The 13,116-nt window shown below is 38.1% G+C and overlaps 1 protein-coding gene across 1 annotated transcript in view; it reads left to right on the forward strand.

The window, feature by feature from the left end:
* Positions 1–12,750, forward strand: part of asz1 (ankyrin repeat, SAM and basic leucine zipper domain containing 1) — a 34,169-nt gene extending 21,419 nt beyond the window's left edge. The window contains exons 11-13 of the mRNA XM_063196728.1: positions 572–677; positions 2,347–2,460; positions 12,076–12,750. Coding sequence (XP_063052798.1) covers positions 572–677; positions 2,347–2,460; positions 12,076–12,243 — 388 coding nt within the window. The 3' untranslated portion in view covers positions 12,244–12,750. The remainder of the gene's footprint in view (positions 1–571; positions 678–2,346; positions 2,461–12,075) is intronic.
* Positions 12,751–13,116: the final 366 nt, after the last annotated feature.

Here is a 13,116-nt window from a genome sequence, read left to right on the forward strand (position 1 = left end):
CTGGTATACTCTTAAGGTGATGATATCGAGGGCAACTTTTTGAGTTTAGACTGTTTATCATATAGGCCTAATGTTGTTATTTGGATAACTTGGATTAGCAGCAGATAACTTTTTTCAGCCATTCCATCAGAAAATGAATAACCAATCATGACGTTGCCAAGTAACATTGCCCAAAAGGTTGCCCTGTTCATCATGACCTTCACGTCTGGCCAGGGTCATTTTCCCAACCCTACCCCATCTCTCTCTCTCTCTCTCTCTCTCTCTCTCTCTACCTCCCATTATGTTCACTGTTCTATCCACAATAAAGGCAAAAAACAAAACAAGATAAAAACATTGAATCATTGGGATGTTTTCAGGCAATTAACTGTTTCCCTCTTTCTGCTTCTTAGGTTACACTTTCTATTACCTGGGGTCAGTTGTGGCCTGATTGTGATGGACTTGGTCTTGTGATTGCAGAATGCCTCAGTGTTGTGCCTTTGTGTGTGTGTGTGTGTGTGTGTGTGTGTGTGTGTGTGTGTGTGTGTGTGTGTGTGTGTGTGTGTGTGTGTGTGTGTGTGTGTGTGTGTTTCAGGAGTGAGGAGCTGTACACCTTCCTGATCAGCCTTCGTCAGCAGTGCTGCTACCTGACAGACACCGTCAGGGACGTCATCAGCCGCTTCCCTCGCAGCGCCTCAGAGGTAACACGCACGCACACACACACAGGCATGAGCAAATAGTCCAAACAGTAATTTACCATGAATTGAAGGACAAATTCTGTTTATTTCAACGCTTTATTATTGCATTACACTACACTTAGCTGACGCTTTTATCCAAAGCGACTTACAGTTTTTTACATGGTCTTGGTTACAGTCCCTGGAGCAATGTGGGGTTAGGTGCCTTGTTTGAGGGCTTCAGCCATGGATAAAGGTGCTGGTTAGGGTGGGATTTGAACCTGCAACCCTCTGATCTAAAGGCCAGCACACTACCCATTGAGCCATGGCTGCTACATTGGCTGCCCATTAACTGTTAGTCAGACAGATATGGTGAGTAGGTACGCACAGTTCAGTAGTACATCAAGCTTTGTATCCATTTCCAAAGTCTTTAGCTGAAATTTGGACCTGATCAGTTTTCCTACAGGCATCCTTTGACACCAGAACAGAGTGTGCGGCATTCTCTTTTTCTTTAAATCCTTTGACACCAGAACAATTCCTGGCCGGTCCAGGCTTGTGTGATGGCCCTCCAGAGCTGCTTTGTTTCAAGTGATGGTCTCGTCTGCCCATCCGTCAGGCAACATGGTGTCATACCAGAACGTTAAGATAACACGCAGACTTGAACCATCTATTACGTTTTTGTGCATCACAGCTTTAAATGTCAATTCGTGTTCAACAATGACCTGTGACCGGTTAGATTTAGGCCTGGTTTTGGACAGGACACAATTTCGCCGCAATTTTAAAAAAGTAAAGCGGCAGAAACTTTGCTTTACTGACAGGTTAGGGTTAGGCATGGTTTTGGTCAGGGCATAGCAGAGTATTTTCGTGTTTAGCAACATCAACAACAGAAATTCACTGCGGCAACAGAAATCAACACGGAATGCACTGGCGTGAAATACATACGCCTTTGCATGATGCCAGCCTGCTTCAGGGTAGCTGTGTGTGGAACGCTGGCTTAGTTTTAAAGTCTCGAGGTCAAACATCAGCACAAGTGATGAGACCTACTTGGCACAATGCTTTAGAAACCTCAACTGCAAGACCACTCCATGTTAGGAGGGAAAAACAATGATCTATGATTTAGGGCCAATTTGGGCAGCAGCATACTGGAGGAACTGGAGCATTCTTTGTGAAGTTGGTGGTCTTTGTGTTGTGTTGTGTTCTCCTGGCGCGGAGGGATATGTCATATGAAGGCTATCCAGTGTGATCCCTTGGGGGTTATGCAGCCATAAATTCCCTTCAGGTCTCTAAGCTTTCTTCCTGGCTGGAGACTGGAGCTGGTCAAAACATGAAGCCTTTTTCTGTGTGTTTTTGTGTTAGTGTGTGTGCGCGTGTGTGTGAGAGAGAGAGAGAGAGGAAAGGAGAGAGAGAACGGTAGAGATGGAGAGCCTACGTGTGTGTTAGGAATGGTCTGCCTGTGTGTGTGTGTGTGTGTGTGTGTGTGTGTGTGTGTGTGTGTGTGTGTGTGTGTGTGTGTGTGTGTGTGTGCGTACGTACGTGTGTAAATGAGATGACATCCAAATAAAAGTACTAAAATGTGAGATTGAGTGTTTCGTGTGTGAGTGTGTTAACATGTGAAAATGTGAGATTGGGGGTTGTTTGTGTGCTCACGTGTGTAAACGTGAGCTTGAGTGTTGTTGTGTGTGTTTGTGTTGTGCAGTTGGTGCTGACGTGGGACCCTAAGAAGGAGGCTCAGGGCATCTGCAGCGAGCTGGTGGCCCAGACCGAAGACCTCCAGAAGGAAGTGACCTGCCTCAGAGACCTGCTACGCAAGGTGAGATGCAGCGCACACTAGGTATGGTACGGTTTGCGCCGAAAACCGAAACCATACGGGTTGCATGTCACGGAACGGGGTGGTGCGCAACCGCACGGTGCCCACGGTTTCCAAGAAAAAAAAAGGGAGTGACCACCGGCGTATGACGCAATTAAAATCCTACTACACATAAAACAGGATATTGAGTGTGGAAAGACTGATTTCTATCAGCCAACTGAAGGGCATAATGTAACAGCATGCACCAGCTGACTAGGCTACAGTAGTGCAGGTCGGTCAGCAGCGTCTTTCTCCCCCCTCTCACTCCAGCAAATGACTGCCCCCAGCCTTTATTCTGACCAATTTAAATTAAATCAACATGAATTTACAAAAAAATACAGATTAGCAGAACAAAGTAGACTATGACTTACGTTACAGTAGCCTAGTGTAGGCTATATCCACGACGGCAAAATGCGAGATAATTGAACATATCCATCAGATTCACTGCGCTGTCCTTAACTGCAATCAACTGTAGGCTTACCCAGGTCAAAAAAATGTGTACTTAAGTGTACTTTAAATATATTTAATTTTCTGAAAGTATATTTTAAGTACACTCTACTTATCAAGTACAGTACTTAAGTATGGTATTTAAAAATATACTTATAGTTAAGTGTATTTTAAATATATTTTAAAATAATTTGTATTATTAAAGTTATGTACTTAAATATAGTTTTATAAAATATACTGTTAGTGTATTGTACTTTAAATGTATTTTAAGTATATTTGTATTTTAAAAGTAATGTGCTAAGTGTAGTATTGTCAAATATACTATTAGTGTATTATATTTTAAATGTATTTCAAGTATATTTGTATTTTAAAAGTAATGTGCTAAAGTGTAGCATTATAAAGTATACTATTAGTGTATTATACGTTAAGTGTATTTTAAGTATCTTTGCATTTTAAAAGTTATGTACTTAAGTGTAGTATTATAAAGTACACTATTAATGTATTGTATTTAAATGTATTGTAAGTACATTTGTATTTTAAAAGTAATGTGCTAAAGTGTAGTATTGTCAAATATACTATTAGTATATTGTATTTTAAGTCTAATTTAAGTACATTTGTATTTTAAAAGTAATGTGCTTAAGTGTAGCATTATACAGTATACTGTTAGTGTATTATATTTTAAGTGTATTTTAAGTATCTTTGTATTTTAAAAGTTATGTACTTAAGTGTCGTATTATAAAATACACTATTAGTGTATTGTATTTAAATGTATTGTTAGTACAATTGTATTTTAAAAGTCATGTACTTAAGTGTAGTGTTATGAAATACACTATTATTGTATTGTATTTAAATATATTTTAAGTACATTTGTATTTTAAAAGTAATGGGCTTAAGTGTGGTATTGTTAATTATACTAGTAGTATATTCAATTTTAAGTCTATTTAAAGTACATTTGTATTTTAAAAGTAATGTGTTAACGTGTAGTATTATAAAATACACTATTAGTGTATTGTATTTAAATGTATTGTAAATACATTTGTATTTTTAAAGTAATGTGCTAAAGTGTGGTATTGTTAAATATACTATTAGTATATTCTATTTAAATGTATTTTAAGTACATTTGTATTTTAAAAGTAATGTGCTAAAGTCTAGCATTATAAAGTATACTATTAGTGTATTCTATTTTAAGTGTATTTTAAGTATCTTTGTATTTTAAAAGTTATGTACTTAAATGTAGTATTATAAAATACACTATTAGTGTATTGTATTTGAATGTATTGTAAGTACATTTGTATTTTTAAAGTAATGTGCTTAAGTGTGGTACTGTTAAATATACTTTTAGTATATTCAATTTTAAGTCTATTTTAAGTACATTTGTATTTTAAAAGTAATGTGTTAAAGTGTAGTATTATAAAATACACTATTAGTGTATTGTATTTAAATGTATTGTAAATACATTTGTATTTTTAAAGTAATGTGCTAAAGTGTGGTATTGTTAAATATACTATTAGTATATTCTATTTAAAGTCTATTTTAAGTACATTTGTATTTTAAAAGTAATGTGCTAAAGTGTTTTATTAAAAAAATACACTATTAGTGTATTGTATTTAAATGTATTGTAAATACATTTGTATTTTTAAAGTAATGTGCTTAAGTGTGGTATTGTTAAATATACTATTAGTATATTCTATTTTAAGTCTATTTTAAGTACATTTATATTTTAAAAGTAATGTGTTAAAGTGTAGTGTTATAAAATACACTATTAGTGTATTGTATTTAAATGTATTTTAAGTACATTTGTATTTTTAAAGTAATGTGCTAAAGATTGTTTTTAGAAAATACACTATTAGTGTTGTGTATTTAAATGTATTGTGACTATATTTACAAAATAAATAAACTAATTACTGGCCAAAGTACAGTCATTTTCCTAGCAAAAAATGTCTATATCTGGAACATGGACAAGAACCTCAATTTATGATGATGATGAATGACTCCCCTTTTTCCAGCATGAATTTTGGAAATAAACTACAAAAAATCATACACAGTACACCATTATAGTAATGTATGGTATTAGAAAATGTACTGCTAATGTAACTTTAATGTATTAGACTTTGTTCTTAAAAAATGTACTCAAACATAGTGTTAGAAAATATACATTATCAGTTATATATACCTAAACTTTATTTTACGACCTTTACAAATATGCATATTTTTTGCATACTTACTATATTGCCTTTTTGACACTAATATTAATTGTCTTTAATGAAATGTACTCACTTATAAAGATTTTATGTTATTTTTCTTGTTTTCTTGAACCACTTCAAGTGTATTTTAAGTGTATTTGTATTTTTAAAGTAATGTGCTTAAGTGTTGTATTTGAAAACATACTGTTAGTGTAGTATATTTTAAGTGTATTTTAAGTGTATTTGTATTTTAAAAGTAATGTGCTAAAGTTTGGTACTAGAAAGAATATTTGAAACGTACTTAAAGTTAAGTATGATTTTAGTGTATTAAGTACACTTGTACAAAGTTTGATTTTTAGTACCAAAAAGTCAACTTAAAATGTGTTAAAGCTCTACTTAATTATATTTCAAGTGTATTTAAGTATACTATAAGTTGTCCCAAAATAACATTCTTTAAATACACACTTTTGAAGTATATTTTAAATACAAAAATACATACTTATTAAGTATATTAAGTACACTTTTTTCACCTGGGTACTTTTTAAACCATCATTTTAGTGTATTTTAACCTAGGCTTATTTATTCATTATGCTTTGTAACATTAAATAACCTTCCACCTTCCATTTTGTTAATGTATTTTCATGGTAAAAACACCATATTGAAGAGCACAAACAGATCTTAAAAAGGCATGTAAGGCCTTACCTATTAAACTTTTAAGCACAATACTGAAGTCTGTACTTAAGTTGTGTTATTAGTGTATTAAGTGCACTTTAAGTGTACTTTTTGGTGCACAAATTAAACATGTAAAAGTGTCTTTAATTCGATAAAAGCATACCATCACCAATGATTTCTAAGTATTATAATTAAGTATATAAAAGTATACTTAAAGTGTACTACTCAAGACTATTACTTCAACAACGTAATTGTGCCTGTCAAAGAACAGGTAGTTGTGGTCTAGTGGTTAGAGTGCTGGTCTGTGGTTCAGTGAATTGTGGGTTCGAATCCTGGTTGAGGCAGTGGTTGTTGTCTGAAGTGAAGGTGAAAGGAAGGTTCATGTGAATGGCTGATGGTTGTGAACAAGACAATGTACAATGGAAATGAGTAACTGGTGATTACATTAATGTTTTTTTCATATACTTTTGAAATATATTTAAAGTGTACTTAAAATAAATATATTTGAAATGTGCTTAAAGTAAAATCTACTTGTAGTATACTTAAAATACATTTAGAGTCATACACCTTAAAATGTACTTAAAGCGATTTTTGTGAATATATTTGAAATGTACTCAAAGTAAGTATGTTTTTAGTATATTAAGTACACTTGTACAAAGTTTGATTTTAGTACAAAAAAGTCAACTTAAAATGTGATTAAGCTCTACTTAATTATATTTCAAGTGTATTTAAGTATACTATAAGTTGTCCCAAAAATAACACAACTTAAGTATGTACTCTGCAGTACACTATAAAGTACTTTCTCATGACATTGAAATAGATTTCTAATGTACTTAAAATGTGCTTATCCGCATGCTAAAGTTCACATTAAACACATTTTAAAGTGACTTGGTTAGTATACTTATAATGTACTTAAAGTTAAATATATTTTTAGTATATTAAGTACACTTGTACAAAGTTTGATTTTAGTACAAAAAAGTCAACTTAAAATGTGATTAAGCTCTACTTAATTATATTTCAAGTGTATTTAAGTATACTATAAGTTGTCCCAAAATAACACAACTTAAGTATGTACTTCTGCCGTATACTATAAAAGTACTTTCTCATGACGTTAAAATAGATTTCTAATGTACTTAAAATGCACTTATCCACATGCTAAAGTTCACATTAAACACATTTTAAAGTGATTTGGTTAGTATACTTATAATGTACTTAAAATTAAGTATGTTTTTAGTATACTAAGTACACTTGTACAAAGTTTGATTTTTAGTACAAAAAAGTCAACTTAAAATGTGATTAAGCTCTACTTAATTATATTTCAAGTGTATTTAAGTATACTATAAGTTGTCCCAAAATAACACAACTTAAGTATGTACTTCTGCAGTATACTATAAAGTACTTTCTCATGACGTTAAAATAGATTTCTAATGTACTTAAAATGCACTTATCTGCATGCTAAAGTAAACATTAAACACATTTTAAAGTGACTTGGTTAGTATACTTATAATGTACTTAAAGTTAAATATATTTTTAGTATATTAAGTACACTTATACAAAGTTTAATTTTAGTACAAAAAAGTCAACTTAAAATGTGTTTAAGCTCTACTTAATTATATTTCAAGTACATTTAAGTATACTATAAGTTGTCCCAAAATAACATTCTTTAAATACACACTTTTGAAGTACACTTTAAATACAATAAAACGTACTTATTAAGTATATATTAAGTACACTTTTTTTTTACTTGGGTAATTATATGTAGCCAGTTAAACTCTGATGGAATGAAGGGGACTTTGTGCTGTTGCCTTGTTAACATTGATGTTTAAAACTATAACCAAAATAAAATTTTACTGTTTTAACAGGCTATAACAGCAGTTTTGTGAAACATTCTTGTGCATAGCCTACACTTCTAAAAAACGATCTTTTTAAATGATTTGTTACCTTAACTTTCACATTTTAACATTACTTAACCCAATCACTTGTTCACTTAAAATTGAATTTTACTTCTGATTTTACTTACATGCTTCTCACGGCCGGCAGTTTCATGGTAGGAAGCAACTGATTCATCCTAAGCGCAAAACTTGCAGAAAGCGGTATCAAAATAGAAGTACAATTCGTTCTCAGTGTGTCATTAACCAAATAGTCATACTGCACTGACCTAATAGTCCCATTGCCTACAGGAGTGTAGCTGTTTTATTTTTACACATCAAATGTGTTATAGTATGTAAGTATGTAATATTTGAATATTTGTCAACTTAAAAGTTAGGACTTAGTTCTCTCTTTTTGTCAAATAAATGGAAGCATGTTAAAATCATTGATATAATTCCTCTTTCAGTAACTTCACCTTGTTAGGTTGAATGAAGTCAAATTCAACATACCCATGATAAGCTTACATTTTCATTCAAATTTTTATATTATAAATAAATGTCCAGTGCATAATACATTTTATTTAGAAAAAAAAAAAAAGAGAAAAAAAAACAGAACGGTACAAAACCGAAAACCGTGATATGGACCGAATCATGACTTTTGTGAACCGTACCACCCCTAGCGCACACACACACACACACACACACACACACACACACACATACACACACACTTACTATATACCCACATATGCGCAAGGTCAGATCCGACACACACACATACACACACACACACGCACAAACATACATATACATATACATATATATCTTGCGCATATATATATATATAAATAATAAATTTAAATTTCTTTTTGATATTCTGTCTCTTCATGTTTGAATACATATTATCATAAATTTATAGACTGATCATGTCTTTATTAGTGGGCAAACCGGCAAAATCAGCAAGGGATCAAATACATATTGGACTCACTGTATATATATATATATATATATACACACACACAGACTTATTTACCCACTGCGCAAGGTCAGATCCTGCTCTCACTCTCTAGCCCTCTTACCTCTCCTCATCTCTTTATTTCAGCTGGTACACAGATACGCGCGCACACGCACACACACACACACACACACACACACACACACACACACACACACACACACACACACACACACACACACACACACACACACACACACACTTATATACCCACTCTGATGCTGGCATGTACAGTAAGCACATGCAAACATCTGAGCACACACACGCACACTCATGAACACAAACGTGTACGTCCACATGTATGCAATCACACACACACACACACACACACACACACGTACACCCACACACACACACGTACGTGCACACAGAGCAGAATGAATCATGCTGCTCTGCCACGGCCCTCTTCTTGAAAGGCCCTTCATCTTGTCAGGGCATTTACAGTGTTGGCTGAGGATGGGGAGCAAGAGCTGGGCTTTGTGGGCCTCCATCGGTGTGGAGAGCGGTCTGTGGGTGGTGTGTGTGTGTGTGTGTGGTGTGTAGATCGGTGTGTAGAGCGGTCTGTGGGTGGGTTAGGGTGTGTGTGTGTGTGTGTGTGTGTGTGTGTGTGTGTGTGGTGTGTAGAGAGGTCTGTGAGTGTGTGTAGAGAGGTCTGTGTGTGTGTTGTGTGTGTGTGCTCTGTGTAGAGCGGTCTGTGTGTGTGTGTGTCTGTGTCTGTGTGTGTGTGTCTGTGTGTGTGCGTGCGGTGTGTAGACCGTTCTTTGGGTGGGTGTGGGTGTGTGAGGGTTGGTGTGTGCGTTAGTGGAGCTTTTGACAGGCATCGACCCTCACAGCTCATAACTCAGGTGGAGACACTCAGACACCGCAAGCCTCCCCGGGGTTGGAGAGGAGAGGAGAGAGGGAGAAAGAGGAGAGGAGAGGAGAGGGAGAAAGAGAGGAGAGGAGGAGAGGAGAGGAGAGGAGAGGGAGAAAGAGAGGAGAGGAGAGGGGAGAAAGAAAGGAGAGGAGATGGAGAGAGTGAGAGAGGAGCTGATAGAGGGAGAGAGGAGAGGAGATGGAGAGGAGAGGAAAGGAGAGGGGGATGAAGAGGTGGATGAGGAGGAGGTGGAGGATGAGGAGAGGATGAGGAGGTAAAGAGGGGGGATGAAGAGTAGAGGAGGGAGGAGAGGGGGATGAGGAGGTAGTGGAGACGAGGGATGAGGAGGTAGAGAGATAGAGGGGGATGAGAAGGTGGAGGAGAGAGAGGGGGGGGGTGAGGAGGAGGATGAGGAGGAGAGGGAGATGAAGAGGAGGAGGAGATGAGGATAAGGTAGAGGAGACGAGGGGAGGATGAGGTGGAGGAGACAGAGAGGGAAGAGGAGGAAGTAGAGGAGGAGAGGGGGGTGAATTGGAGGTGTTGGAGAGAAGTATGATGGTGAGGAGGAGAAGGTAGAGAAGGAGGAGGAGGTGTAGGAGGAGAGGGGAGGCGGAGGATGAGGAGAGTAGAGGGGGATGAGAGGAGGAGGAGGTAGAGAAGGAGAGGGGGATGAGGAGGTGTAGAGGAGGAGAGGGGGGATGTCCACCATGTCAGCCTGGAATCTGACGGCCAACAGGGGCCATGTGGCCAGGCTGGCACCCGGCCCAGAGAGAGATAGAAGTGGAGAGAGGGAAGGAGAGGGGGATAGAAATGGAGAAAGGGAAGGAGAGAGGGATAGAAATGGAGAGAGGGAAGGAAAGAGAGAAATAGATATGGAGAGAGGGAATGAAGAGAAGAGAGAGGGATGGAAATAGAGCTAGACGGAGGTAAAGGGAGAGGGAGAGCCGGAGGTTTTATTCCCAGCCAATGGCGCGCGGTCTGGTCTGACAGAGAGGAGAATGCGTCCTATCACATCAATCAATGACTATGAGTAAAGTCGGAGCGCGCTCGGTGCATTCCAGCTCCCCTTCCTCAAGGAACCATCAAGCCATCCGTTATTTGGCCTCCGCCGTGATTGGCCCTTAATAGCTTTCTCCCCGCCACATTCATCATGTTATTACACTCATTATCTGGCCTAGTTGAGCAAATATACAGAAGAGCATTTCTTGTGGCGATGGTAAATTGTTGTGTTGCTTGCAGCGCACAGCACAGCACAGTACAGTACAGCTCCAATGAACGTGCTGCAATCCGTTATGTAGCGTGCTTTTGGCTTTTGCCTGTCCGACGCAATATTGAGCTTTCATGAATCTCTTTGATGTGAGTTCTGGAATGATTTCATGCATATTCTCATGAAGCGGGTGGGTGCCTGGTTGGGGAAGGAGAGAGGGGGGGATAGAGAGAGGGAGATGGATGAGACTGGGGTGTGGGGATGAGGGGGAGGGGTACATCACTTCTTTTTCCTGAAGAGTATGCCGTTGTAACTGACAAGGGGAGATTTATGGCTGTAGATGTTGGGTTTGAATAATAGTTTGGCTATTGTGGCATTAGGAGAGTTGAGGAGAGAAGGCTGGGAAGATGAAGACGAAGATGAAGATGAGGGCAGGGTGGCCTGTAGAGAAGAGGCTCTTTTTGGGTTGTTTTGAAAATGGACTCCAACTAGAAGTTGGTGGAAACAAATGACCAGTCTCAGGAGGTTCCCAGCAAAACATCTTGTAACTCTATAATGAAATAAAAAAGTACCTCAGACAAACATACCCATATTTCTTATGATGTAACCGGCTTTAATCAATAACTTAACTTGTATGAATCATTTCAGCCCTACCCACATTAATTACTGACCAAGATCTCAGACAGTGGTAGACTTTTTCATGTTTATGTAAATAACTATAGTTATGCGTAAAATTATTTAATCCTTTGGTGAATATTAATGATTGTGTTTGAATGACATTTGCCCCACGGAGACATACACTTTACATCCAACGTACTGAATTAGTGTTTTACAGAAACAGTTTGCAGAAACCCGGCTGTCGTTTCAACGTTTTTTAATTCAGCTTTGAACTTGGCTTGGCTTGGCGGTGTCCGGTCTATCTGCAGCGGGAAATGGTGTGTGACAGCGCCGGTAGTGCTAAGCAGCTTTTCATGCACTCTTTTAGCCCGCCCGAACCGGCTCAGGTGACGCCGGAATGCCAGGAAGCTTCTCCCCCGTACCGGTCTTTGGGACCTGATAGGACGGGACACGTCCGCTCCGTAGGTAGTAAGCACATTTTAATTCGAGCCAGGCAGTCACTGGTGTAAAGTGAGACATTGTTTTTCCTGCCCCCCTTCTCGAGTTGGGCCAGGGTGGTGTTGCAGGTGAAGTGGAAGGTAATTGGTGTAATACAGTTGGGATTAAGGTCCGGGGGTCCCCGTGCGTTGCCTCATTAGCCCGCTAGTCAGCGAGCGAGCGAGCGTTTCCCACTCAACGTTAATCCTGTGATGTCCTCTGTTGTTGCTGCTTAGATGGACCCTGCCGATTTCCCCGGTCAGCCCGCCCGGCCCAGTTCCCACGGCCGCGACCTCCGGAGATGGCTCAAGACGCTCGCACGGGGCATGCTAGGAGGAGCGGGCTTGTTCGGAGTGGGCATGCTCGGCGGCTACCTCTGGACCCGCAGATACGGAGCAGCGTGAAGATGTTGGCCTGAGAACGGTGTTTTATGGCACGGCTGTCATGTATCCCGAGACTGCCCGAGGCAGATGGAGAGTGAGGGTGTCTCCCCCGGTAGTGTGTAGAGTTCACACAGCACAATTGATTTTCTCCACCAGGGTTACGCACTAAAACGATTAACATTTTCCCACTTTTACTTATTTTATCTGATTTACTTTCTTTTGTGGGGGGGGGGGGGGCACAATCTGGGCTCATGTCTAGTCTGGATTGAAATTGCGCAATAGTTGAGAAAAAAGGGGGTTATAGATGGTAGATGATCTGGTTCTATTTTGTTCGTTTTCCCAGTAGTTTCGGTGACTTGTGTTTTTATTCATTTAACTTTTTATATACTTAATAATATTACTATTATGTTTGTGTGTTACATTTTGGGTAAGGATCAACGACATAACGGGCTGTTATGTATACATTTTTATTTGCATGCCGCTTTCAGTTTCATCGATGCAAAATAAAAGATGAAATGCACAACATGACCAATGACGACATTTCATTTGTTGCCTGGTGTTTATTGCTCGTTAAATACCCACGAAGCACTGTTAAATTGTAGAACCAGTGAAGCAGGAATAAGAGCATATATTAGACAGTTATAATTATTATATATGTTTAATGGTAGTAGGGAAAACCTCGCTTTGGTCAGTTGCCATCTTGCTTGGACATTTTGCGCATGCCATGAGAACACAAATTGACTAGTAATCTCCGTTCCCTCTATGGACAAGACCTCCCAATAAAAAGGGCACCTTAAATCTCTCAAAGGAAGATCAAAGATAAAGGAAATGGAGAATGACAATCGTACAAATCGTGGAAAAAGTTCAAAAGAATGTGATAATCCAATTTCAATG

The sequence above is a fragment of the Engraulis encrasicolus genome, chromosome 4, assembly GCF_034702125.1.
Source record: "Engraulis encrasicolus isolate BLACKSEA-1 chromosome 4, IST_EnEncr_1.0, whole genome shotgun sequence".
Lineage (NCBI taxonomy): Eukaryota > Metazoa > Chordata > Actinopteri > Clupeiformes > Engraulidae > Engraulis > Engraulis encrasicolus.